Consider the following 12,411-nt stretch of genomic DNA (forward strand, 5'->3'; position numbering starts at 1 on the left):
TTCCTATTTTATTAAAAGAGAACCCTAGCCTGCTGTGGAGGCACAGGCCTTTAATCCCAGCACTCAAGAAACAGAGGCAGGTGGATCTCTTTGAGTTCGAGACCAGCCTGGTCTACAGAGTGAGTTCCAGGACAGTCAAGGCTACACAGAGAAACCCTGTCTCAAAAAACAAAAAAATAAAACAGACAGAAACAAGATCCCAGCCCCCACTTGGCTTTCAGTCATCAGAAGGTGGAAGACAGCAGCAGTGAACAGCACCTGCTTTTGCTCTGGTCAGCCAAGTTCCTCATTTTCTTTATTTTTCTTCAGACAGGGCCTCCCTCCTGGTTCCCAGAATCTATAACTAGGAACTATAATTGCTTCTTTCAAGGTGGCCCAGATCATCTTGGTTTGTTGTTGTTGTTTATTTGTTTGTTTGTCAGACAAGGTCTCACTGTGTAGCCCTGACTGGTCTGCAATGTCCTTTTGTAGATTCGCCTGCCTCTGCTTCCCAAGTGCTGACGTTGGCATGCGCCACCGCATCCAGCCCAATCCAACTTTTAACAGTGTAGTGCTTCCAAGTTTTCAGTACCGACTCAGAGCAGTGAGACTGGTGATCTTTAGATGATTAGGTTAGGGTTAGGATGGGTGGATGAGCGGGAAGAAGGGGATTCTCCCTGCCTACTCCACTCTTCCAGTGTCATAGCCCCGCCCATGTTGCCATGGATACCCTTCAGCACCATGGGAGGGCTGAGCATATCTAAATGATTTCACAGCTGACTACTCTAGGACTAGAAGGTGAACAACAGAAGCAAGAGACCTGGATCCATGCTCTGAGGATGATTCACTGACTTGGGTCCTCTGGCTCTAGGGGTAGAAATGGACAGAAACTGTGAGACATCAAGAAGCTAGCGCTTCAGGGGCCGAGCGCTATAGCCCTCCGAATTTGACAGCAGTGAGCTGTGTGAGCTAGTGGCGCCCTCTAGTGTTAGCTCTTGCTCACTTGCAGCTTCTGGGTAGGCGTTCCAGTCCTGTCCTTCAGCCCCGCTTCACTACTCTTCCCACGGCCTCCCAAGCTGCTGTTGTTGCTGACTGCTGCCGCCCATGCTGCCCTTTGGAAAGCAGCTACTGCTATACTCTTCCCTCCTGTTTCTCGTGTTTTGGCTGAAGTTAGAGTTGTCAAGCAGCCTCGGTCCCTCTGCTTCTGCAGCTCGGGCTGCCACGCCTCTGCCTTTGCTCCACTATTTCTGCCACTTTCTCTTCGTTTTCACCTCAGCCTGCACTGCTAACTGTGAGCAAGATAAGACACCAACAGAAGCCTCTTGTTGGGCCTCATGTAGTAACACTAAGGCAAATAGCACAAGACTGAGGCTTCCAGCCAATTCGCTGAGTGAGTGGAACGCCTTGCTTATATAGAGCAAGAAAGTGTACCAATCACAGCACACCTCCTGTGCAAATGACAATTTGTTCTTGCACCAGTCACAGCCTGTTTCTCTTTTCTTTTAGAATTTTGTGCTTATATTTATTACACGTGTTTGAGTGTATTGCGCCATGTGCTTGTCTGGTGCCCATGGAAGTCAGAAGAGGGCACTGGATCCCCTGGCCACCGTGTGGATGATGGAAACCAAACCCAGGTCCCCCGCGAGAGCCCCAAGTGCTCTCAAGCACTGAGTCATCACTCAAGCCCCTGCGTCCTGTTGCTTAGCACCCATCACTGCAGTCCTCAGCATCCCTCTGCCAGGCCACCAAAAGAAGCTCTCCTCCTCTGACCTGGGTATAAACAGTTGCAGGATCATCTAGAATCCAGAGGTTGGTGACAGCAAAATGTCTGGTGTGAACTGTTTCAAACACCCTTAACTGAAGCCGAGCCTTCAGGAGCCTGGAGCAATCAACTTTGATCATCCTGGAGTTTGCTCTAGACAGCCACGGAATGTTCGAGACAGCCAGTGCTGGTGTAAGGACAGTAGTCTGAGAGGCTATTTGTCTGACAGTCCTTTTGCTCAAGGCAGCCAGGGTAGCAAGGGAGAGCTCCATAGCTGCCAATTAGGGAGTCAATTAGGAAAATTATAGGAACACAGACTTCAGAAGATGTACTTAGGCCAAGGACTCATGGTTAACACTAATAGTAGTTTTTCAGAGTTTAACAATGCTGAACACCTGCCCAGTGCCCCAGGCGAGGAGCACCTGTGCAGGTAGTCGGTCTGCTGGAGGCTGAAGAGGGAGCCAGAGGTCCTGCGCCAAGGTACACTTACCTCTCCCTCAATATAGAAAACCCAGAGCACGAACCTCCCCCAATATCAAGGCTGGGACCACTGAGGCCATTCAGAATGGCAAGTCCCAGCTGATCAGCAGATAGCATCATCAGAGAAGGCACCACCTCCTGGGGCATCTCAACAGTGGGCCAGACAGGCACGCAGTCAGTGTTAGTAACGGGAAGTCCCAAGCCCAGAGTGTCTCTACACAAATGCTTCAAACTCCTGCAGCCTTGAACCCTGACAGACTCTTCCAAGCTTCAAGACTGTCAACCCTGACCTACGCTGCCTTCCCACAGACTGAGGAATCTTCCTCCTGGCTCAGAGGCAGGTGAGCGAGGTCCACCTGTTCCAGAGACTCTGGGCAGGTGTTAGCCATGTTTATGGGACCCTTTCCCTCCTGCTGGATTGCCTCGTCCAAGCCTTTATAGGAGGGTTTGTGCTCACTCTTATTGCATCTTGTCATGCTAGGTTAGGTTGATATCACTAACAGGCCTGCTCATTTCTTTTTTTTTTTAATAATTATTTATTTATTATGTATACAATATTCTGTTGTGTATGCCTGAAGGCCAGAAGAGGGCGCCAGACCTCATTACAGATGGTTGTGAGCTGCCATGTGGTTGCTGGGAATTGAACTCGGGACCTTTGGAAGAGCAGGCAATACTCTTAACCACTGAGCCATCTCTCCAGCCCAGGCCTGCTCATTTCTGAAGGGAAATGCAGGGGCAGTGGATCTGAGGGAGAAAGGAGGTGGTTGTGACAGGCACCTGAGAGGAGGGAGTGGAGGCTGCAGTTGGAATGTATTGTATGAGAGAATAAAGAAGCACCCTGTTTAAATCAAGTCAAGTGTGGTGGCACATATAATCCTAGTTCAACCCCCAGCACTGCAGTAAATAAATAAGTAAATGTAGCAACCAGTCCAGACTTCATGTTTATTGATTTCCAATTGATTACTCCAGAAAGGATTCAAGATAGGGTGAGTTTCAGCATCACCCGTGCTCCCAGACGTCAAGAGCTCCCAAGCACATACAGCAAGGTACAGTGGCTTTATCTCGGGCAGGGACACCCCTGCAGGTATGAACTGGAGGGAGCAATGAGATCAAGGCCCCTGCTATACTGGTCAGGTAATGGGGCAACAGTTACTTTCCCAAGTCAGAGTGAGGCAAGATGGATCCGGATTGTGAAACAGAGTTCTGCTTTCTCTGTCAGAAGACAAGGGTCCAAGAGTCCATGACATCAGGCTCGGCCCACTCCCCTCCCTGAAGGTCACAGGTCATCACGACCCTGGCTGACTTGGAAGGATTTAACCAGAGCAGATCATGCGGTGACCAAGGTTGGAGTGGGTGGCCAGGGAAGCCCCAGTGTTATTCCATCTGCTGCGTAGCCTGGAGGAGATAGGCACAAGCTTTAGTGAAGGCCACACTCAGAACTGAGCCCCATAGGGGTAAATGTGGACAGCCAAGGAGGTGGGTAGCAGGATGAGAGCAGGAGAAGGCTTGGGCACTGATGTTGGAGGTCCTTCTGTATATGTGTTGCTTTTAACCAATAACTTAGCAGAGCAAAGCCAGGAGGGAAATCTGAACAGATATCTATAGAGAGAGTAGGTGGAGTCAGAGAGACACCATGTAGCTGCCAAAGGAGCCAGTCACCAGAACTTTACCCAGCAAGCCACAGCCTAGTGGCGAGACATAGAATAATAGAAATGGGCTATTTTAAGATATAAGAGCTAGCCAATAAGAAGCCTGAGGTAATAGGCCAGTGTTATAATTAATACAGTTTCTGTGCGATTATTTGGATCTCAGTGGTCAGGAAACAAAAGAGCAGCCTCCGAATGGAATGCCAATGTGGGCAGCTACAACCACACAAAACCTGAGAGAGCGTGAGAAGGAATTCTGGACACTAGAGAACAGAGGTAAGCACAGCTTCTTGGCAGCAGCATTTTCTCAGGTGCGCTCTGTTTGCTGGTAGCAGGCAGAGGCGCGGCTCCTTTAAGAGGTTTCCTGACTGGGCACTAGCAGCAAAAACTGTGCGGCTTCTTTAGGAACTGGCTTCCTGGTTTGTGCCTCTGGTCCTACACATAAATGGGGTCTGTGAGCAGCATGCTACTAAGTTGCTTAACGATGACAGAGACCTGCTGTGGCCCTGGAGCTGGGGTAGTGAGCACGGCTCGCAGAGGCGGTGAACATGCCTCCGCCATGTTGGACTGAGCAGGACTGAACTGGTCCTAGCCATGCCCAGCTAGCATTTAAACCAAAAAAGAAGGCGGCACTCCTGGTCAGAAAATGATTATAGATAAACATAAAGACAGATTTAGACAAAAATAAACCTCTGAATGGGTCACAGTGTTAGATAAATGTACATAGGCTTAGGAGAGAGAAAAAAAAGAGTACAGAGAGTTATAAAAAGAAATGTTTTTTTTTGTTTTTGTTTTTGTTTTGTTTTGTTTTGTTTTGTTTTTCAAGACAGGGTTTCCCTGTGTAACCATCCTAACTGTCCTGGAACTAGCTCTTGTAGACCAGGCTGGCCTTGAACCCTTGAACTCACCAGTGATTCACCTGCCTCTGCCTCCTGAGTGCTGGGATTAAAGGCATGAGCCACCACTGCCTGGCAAAATAAGTAGTTTTAAAAAATAAAACAAAGTCTTTAAAGAGACAGTAAAAGTAATACAAAAGAGTACAGACAGTCATAGATTAAAGGAGTAAAGAGCCGGGCAGTGGTGGCGCATGCCTTTAATCCCAGCACTCGGGAGGCAGAGGCAGGCGGATCTCTGTGAGTTCGAGACCAGCCTGGTCTACAAGAGCTAGTTCTAGGACAGACTCCAAAGCTACAGAGAAACCCTGTCTTGAAAAACAAACAAAAAAGAATACTTTGCATTGGTATGGACTTTAGTCTATTAACACAAACTTAAGGTTGATTTTGTTACACTGTATATAAATTTTTTTACTTTTATTTAAGGAATTATATTTGTGCAGTTCATTTTAAAATATAATGTATAATTAAAAGTATAAGTTAATAGATAGTCATAATAGTCAAGCTTGTAGTCATGTTAGGTTTTCTAGATATATAGAAACATATTTCAGCTAGAGAGATAATCTTTAACACTTCAAAAACCTACAGAATATAATATTTAAAATATTTTAAGAACTTAAGACTTTTCTTGACTTTTCTTCAGGGTTTCTGTTTCACAGAAGAAACTGCCAGACATTCTGCAGGATACAGAAGAAGGTGACTGACAAACTGCCAAGATAGGGGAAATAGCCTTTCAAATTTCTTGCTTCATGGAAAAGTCTGCCAGATACTATGGACCTATAGTCCATAGATGCCCCAACGTTACAGAAGAACTTTGGGTGATTGTCTAGGCAGCAAGATATATCAATCAATTCTAGAACTTTGGAAGTTGTTTACAATGCACTTCCTGTTTACTTAGGTAATGTTATATCCTTCTGGAGTCTTTGAGGAGTTGAAGACAGATAGTTATAGTTTTCCTTAGTTATGATAAAAAATAAATTAGAGCCGGACGGTGGTGGCGCATGCCTTTAATCCCAGCACTCGGGAGGCAGAGGCAGGCGGATCTCTGTGAGTTTGAGGCCAGCCTGGTCTACAGAGCTAGTTCCAGGACAGGCTCCAAAGCCACAGAGAAACCCTGTCTCAAAAAACCAAAAAAAAAAAAATTAAAAAAAAATAAATAAATTAGAGCCGGGCGGTGGTAGCGCATGCCTTTAATCCCAGCACTTGGGAGGCAGAGGCAGGCGGATCTCTGTGAGTTCAAGACCAGCCTGATCTACAAAAGCTAGCTCCAGGACAGGCTCCAAAACCACAGGGAAACCCCGTCTCGAAAAACCAAAAAAATAAATAAATAAATTAGATATGAAACTTTAGAATCACAAAGATAAAACAGATGATAGAATATTTGATTTTGCCAGATACAAATAGACTTGCTTAGCCGGGCGGTTGGTGGCGCATGCCTTTAATCCCAGCACTCAGGAGGCAGAGGCAGGCGGATCTCTGTGAGTTTGAGACCAGCCTGGTCTACAAGAGCTAGTTCCAGGACAGGCTCCAAAACCACAGAGAAACCCTGTTTCGAAAAAAAAAAATAGACTTGCTTGATACTTCTTTTGTTATATGTAATTTTACTATGTTAAAGTTTAAAACCTTCCTTTTTATTTAGACAGAAAAGGGGAGATGATGTTGGATGACCTTCTGTATATGTGTTGCCTTTATCAGTTGAATAAAACTGTTTCAGCCAATGACTTAGCAGAGCAAAGTCAGGCAGGAAATCTGAACAGAGATCTATAGAGAGAGTAGGCAGAGTCAGAGAGATGCCATGTAGCTGCTGAAGGAAACAGTCGCCCAAACCTTACCTGGTAAGCCACAGCCTCATGGCAATATACAGAATAATAGAAACGGGTTATTTTAAGATATAAGAGCTAGCCAATAAGAATCCTGAGCTAATAGGCCAAACAGTGTTGTAATTAATATAGTTTCTGTGTGATTATTCAGGTCTGGGTGGCAGGGAAACAAAAGAGCAGTCTCCGCCTACAGGGTACAATGTCATTCAAAGATGAGCTAAACCCAGAGTCTCTTACAGACTCAAACAGCTAATGGCTTCACACCATCCCCAGGACCATCATGGTAGAACAGTAGACTTTCCAAAGGTGCTCCATCTAAGGTGATTCCATTCAGAGCCAGGGCACTGGGAGCCTTCCTGATGCTTCAACCACCTCCTCCCAGCCTCCCATTCTGAACGCCCAGGGTTCCATCACTAAAGTGGGGCCGCCCGACAGTGGGCATGCCCATCTGGAAGGACAGCTGCTCACCTTGTGCTCCTGGGGAGCAGGAGTTTCTCTGTCTGGAAAAGAGAGGAGAGAAAACACATCATTGTTAAGTCAAGCTTTATCTGGTGTGATGGTTCCTAGCTGCAAGCTCAGCATTCCAGAGGCAGGAGGTTCAGGAGGCGCAGTCAGGAAGGGCTGTATGGTAAATTCCAGGCCACTATGGGCCACAGTGACACCTATCTCAAAATATTAAAATGTATTGGAGACTGAGAAAGTAGATCTCTGTGAGCTCAAGGACTGCCAGGGCTATATAGCAAGACCCTGGCTTTGTTTGTTTGTTTGTTTGTTTTCTCTGTGAAACAGCCCTGGCTGGCCTGGAACTCACAGAGATCTGCCTGCCTCTGCCTCCCAAGTGCTGGGATTAAATGTGTGTGTCACCACTGCCGAGCACAAGCTCCTGTCTTAAAAAAACAAAAACCTAAAACCAGGAAACAAAAACCTAAAACCAGGGATAGGTAGCTCAGTGGGTAAAGGCACTTGCCATCCAAGCCTAAGACCCTGACCTTGATACCCAGGTTAAAAGTGGGAGACTGAGAACCAACTCCCATATCTGTCCTCTGATGGCCACACATGTACTGGCATGTACACACCCACAAGTACACTAAGTGAATAAACTAAAATGTATTTTTTTCAGGGAGCTGGAGAGATGGGCGGCTCATCCAGAGGACCCAGGATCCGTCCCCAGCCCCCACATGGCGGCTAACACCATCTGTAACTCCAGCACCAGGGATCCAATGCCCTCTTCTGGCTCCTCTGGCACTGCACACACATGGTACATAGAAATACATGCAGGCAGGCTGGAGAGATGGCTCAGAGGTTAAGAGCACTGACTGCTTTTCCAGAGGTCCTGAGTTCAATTCCCAGCAACCACAAGGTGGCTCACAACCATCTGTAATGAGATCTGGTGCCCTCTTCTGGCCTGCAGACATACATGCAGGCAGAACTCTGTATACATAATAAATAAATCTTAAAAAAAAAAAAGAAATACATGCAGGCAAAATGCCCATATACATAATATAAAAGTAAAAAAAGAGCTGGGGGTAGTGGCACATGCCTTTCCAGCACTTGGGAAACAGAGTTAGGTGGTGCTGATCTCTGAGTTCCAAGCCAGCCTGATCTACAGAGCAAGTTCCTGGATTAAACACACACACAAATAAATAAATAAATGGAGGAAAATGTACTTTTTCTGAAAAGTACTAAGACCAAACATGAGTCAGCAGACTCCAGGCCAGGTGGAAGGCCCAGGGAGCCAGCACAAAGGAGTGGGCGCACTGTTCATTTCCTGAGATCTACAGGACACACAGTCTCTTCTTCCTTCACCAGACACGAGAACAAAGAGGACAGCAGGGCACAAATACCGCCATAGCTCAGTGTGCCCCTGGCCTTTTCCAGACTGCTCACTAACCCCACAGGGAAGAATGTCAGCTGTTATTTGACAGCTCCATTTTGCAGATCAAGAAACTGGATAAAGGGTCTGGCCCTTGACCACCACTAAAAAGGTTGATAAAGGAGCAGTTTTATTGAGTTGTTACTATGGGCTAGGCCCTAGGAGGTACTGTATCACATTCAGTTGTCCTAGCAGTCCTGGGATAGAAAATATGCTACCATGGCCACTATGCAGAGAAATGACAGGCACTCAGGTTCAGAAGCAAGCCTTTGGTCACATGGCCCACCAGGTCCTCAGCTTTCACCCACCCCTACAATCAACCGAAGATTCCAGGCACATAGAAAGGCCAGGCCTACAGAGAGAACTTCACGCCACGCTCTCCCTGAGATGGACCCATATGAGACACCCTAGATGCCAGCCTCCTAGTCCTGTCCTTCAGCCAGTTTTTGAGGCGCCACTGGTAGGTGCATTTTGTGATAGTCAACAGTCAAGCCTCCACCACGTGCCTCCCTGCTGCATTTTCCTCAGTGACAACAGGATGTCCCCACAGCTACAGGTGCTCACCTTTAGGGATGAACTTCAACGAGCTGCTGAATATTCAGAATCGGGATTGTCCTCGCTTGGGACCATCATTCAGGAACTCGTGGCCCAACCCATTGCCACACTTACCACAGGACACCTGGGAAAACCCAAACACGGTTAGTCGCCCAGCCTGCTGCAGAGAGATAACGCTTCCACCATCTGCCCGTTTCCCAAGCTAACTATAGCTCTGAGGGGTGGGGCCTGTGCAAGGAAGCTGTCCTGATGCTCACGCTCTCTCATGCTCTCTCAGACTACAAGCACTCTCAAAATCCACATGTGGCGACTTTAGTCCCAGCTCAGGAGGCAGAGGCAGATGGATCTCTGAGTTCGAGGCCAGCCTGCACTACAGAGCAAGACAGCCAGGGCTACACAGAGAAACCCATGTCTCAAACAACAACAAAAAATCTTAGGTGCCAGTGTCCCAGCTGAAGATGGAGACCTGGAATAGCCTCATGAGGGAGCAAAGGAAGAAAAGCGTAACTGGTGCCAAGACCCTCCCTGGCCGGCACTCCCCAGGACGATCGCACCCACCTTTAAAGCTTCGGGCCGGTTCTTCTCGGGGCGCTTGGTCACACTGTCTGCATGGACGGTCTCAGTGAACGCTGGCCATGGGGAGGAGTGTGCATACTTGGAGCGGCTGGAGAACAGTTCATAGCCACACTTGGCGCACACATAGACGCCTGCGGCAGAGGAAGAACAAGCGCAGAGTCAACCGTCAGCTCCATCTGCCTGTGCAGTTTTCCTTGTCTCTGGACCCAGGAAACGACAACACTAGCACCGTCCCATCGTGGTGGTAGAGCATGCCGTCCCCATGTATCCCTGCTCATAGCCCATTGATTGGCTCTGGGAGACCCAGCAAGGCCTGGCTGGGTCACAGGAGATGAGGAATCACTCTCTGCGCTCATTTCTGCTACTCTCAGTGGCCCGTGATGAAATCTTTAACCTTTTAATTTAATTATTTAGTTTTGGATGTTTTAAGACTTTATTTTATGCATATGGCTGTTTTGCCTGCATGTACGTCCATGTATGTTTTGCCTGCATGTACCACATGTATGCAGTGCCCACAGACACTAGAAGAGACCAGAATAAAGGGTCAGATTCCCTGAGACTGGAGTGAACCATCATGTGGGAATAAAACCCCAGCCCCTTGGGGGTTTGTTTCGTTTGTTCTGAAACAACATCTTGTGCCGTCATTGGTGTGGTCAGTTTCTGTTAACTTGAAACAAACTGGAGTTGCACAGGCAGAGGACTCCAGACGAGGCCTTACCTGATCAAACTGGTCTGTGGGCATGTCTATGGGGGCATTTTCTTGATTAATGACGGCTGTGGGAGGGCCCAGCTCACTGTGGGTGGTACCACCCCTAAGTAAGTGGGTCTAGACTATCTATAGAAGAAAGGTAGCTGAGGCAGGTGTGGTGGTGTACACTTTTAACCCCAGCACTGGAGAGGCAGAAGCAGGAAGATCTCTGAGTTCGAGGTGAGTTCCAGGACAGCCAAGGCTACAAGGAGAAATCCTGTCTTGGAAAAAAAAGAAAGAAAAAGAAAAAATGAAAAGGAAGAAAGCTGAGCAAGCTCAGGCAGCAAACCAGTACGCAGCATTTCTCTGTGGTCTCTGCTAAGTCCCTGCCTCCGGGTTTGGCTTCCCTCCATGACGGACAGTGACTGGCAGACTGAAATAAACTCTTTCCTCCCCGGACGGGTTTTGGCCAGTGTTATCACAACAGAGACACTAAAAAGTAGGACACGTCTCACACTGTAGCCTAGGCTAGCCTGAAACTCTGTAATCCAGGCTGGCCTCATATCTAAGGCAATGCCCTGGGTGGTAATGGCGCACGCCTCTAATCCCAGCACTCAGGAGGCAGGGACAGGTGGATCTCTGTGAGTTTGAGGCCTACAGAGCGAGTTCCAGGACAGGTTCCAAAGCTACAGAGAAACCCTGTCGCGAGAAACTAAAAAATAAAAAAATATAAAATAAAGGCAATGCTTCTGCCTGAGCTTCCTATACCCTGGGATTACAGATGTGAACCATACTTGGCTAACATATCCATTTATGGGCAAGAAGGTGGAAGGCTGGTGCTGCAGACACACAATAAGGTATGTGGCCAAGAGAGAACCCTAAATACCTGATGATAGCCTTCCTTTACCCCTGGACAAGATCCACCCAGCAGGCCCCTAACACTGCCAGTGTAACCATTTGGTCTCCCTCGAGTGGGCATCTCTGCTACTCTACAAAGTTTCAAACTGGATACCCAGCAGTGGGCCTGCTCTCTGAGGAACACACTGGCCTTAGGGAACAGTCTTCCGAACCAAACAGGGAACCCCAGAAAAACAGCTGCTCAGAAGAAAGGTTTCAACCTGTCCCCAAAAGATCACCTGAGTGGAAGGAGTCTTTAAGGTTACAAAACTGAATTGCATAACTACTTGAAAGACTAAAAAATGGGAAGTTGCAGGGTACTGAATCATCCACCACCCACCCCTTGAGGGTGTGAACTGTTCAGACTGTACCAGGAACTGGAGAGGAGGCAAAACATAGTGGAGTATTCAGCTTGCTAGGGCAGCCTGGGAGCATCTGGAGTCCTGCAGCCAAGACGGACTCAAGGGAGTGACCCTGTATTACAGCTGGCATATACATATGCCCAGTGTCACAGCTCAGCCCTCTAGAGAACAGACATCTAACAAATCCCGCCCCAGGAATGCCAATGCCATACTTTTACCAAATTAGTCGCGCATCAGCAGAAGGGGACTCACCAGAGTCTCTCCCAGCCTGGGTCTACTGCGCCCAGGCTGGACGGGTTACTCTTCACTGACAGCTAAAAGAGAGGATAGGGAGACACCCGGGCAGGCACATTCAGGACTCAACGGAAAGTGCCGAACGAGTCCGGGAAGGAACACACAACAGGGAACCTTGGACCACATATCCTTGGAATCCCGCTCCACTCTGAAACCATATGGATAGTACCACCCCAAAGCACTCGGCCCGGAGGATCCCCAGTGAGATCTACACTGAGGTTCAAGGCCTGCCCCCCACGAAAACAGATATTACTGGAATGCCCCCTCTCCTCTCAAATCCTCCTGCTCCAGCCCTCGCCAGCCCCTTCTTAGTCCTTCTTTCCCAAGCTCGCTTCTCCTCAGCAGCCACGGTCGCCCCATCCTGGCTCGGGGACTCCACCACCATCCAGAAGGCGATGCCTGCTTTAATGCCACAGGCTGTACCTGGCTCAAAGTGATTCTGGAAAACCTCGCCCCCGAAGAAGCTGCAGAACGACATGGCCGCAACGGGACAAACCAAAGCACCCCTCCGGAACACGAAATCCCTCAGCTCTAGACGCAAACCCGCCCCCTTCCTAATAACCAATCACGTACCGGTCTGCTCTAA

General features: G+C 48.1%; 1 protein-coding gene and 1 long non-coding RNA gene across 2 annotated transcripts; one reads left to right on the forward strand and one right to left on the reverse strand.

The window, feature by feature from the left end:
- Nucleotides 1–3,143: 3,143 nt before the first annotated feature.
- Msrb1 (methionine sulfoxide reductase B1) lies at nucleotides 3,144–12,387 on the reverse strand. The gene is made up of 5 exons (XM_075941579.1): nucleotides 12,249–12,387; nucleotides 9,567–9,715; nucleotides 9,018–9,132; nucleotides 7,049–7,080; nucleotides 3,144–3,616 (listed from the first exon to the last, which is right to left on the reverse strand). Exons 1-5 carry the CDS (start codon nucleotides 12,301–12,303, stop codon nucleotides 3,596–3,598), a joined length of 372 nt encoding a protein of 123 aa, XP_075797694.1. The 5' UTR covers nucleotides 12,304–12,387; the 3' UTR covers nucleotides 3,144–3,595.
- Nucleotides 3,574–7,815, forward strand: LOC142831456 (uncharacterized). Its single transcript, XR_012907056.1, has 3 exons — nucleotides 3,574–3,697; nucleotides 4,034–4,143; nucleotides 7,701–7,815. It is a non-coding gene; the product is annotated as an uncharacterized LOC142831456 (long non-coding RNA).
- Nucleotides 12,388–12,411: the final 24 nt, after the last annotated feature.

The sequence above is a fragment of the Microtus pennsylvanicus genome, chromosome 11, assembly GCF_037038515.1.
Source record: "Microtus pennsylvanicus isolate mMicPen1 chromosome 11, mMicPen1.hap1, whole genome shotgun sequence".
Classification (NCBI taxonomy): Eukaryota; Metazoa; Chordata; class Mammalia; order Rodentia; family Cricetidae; genus Microtus; species Microtus pennsylvanicus.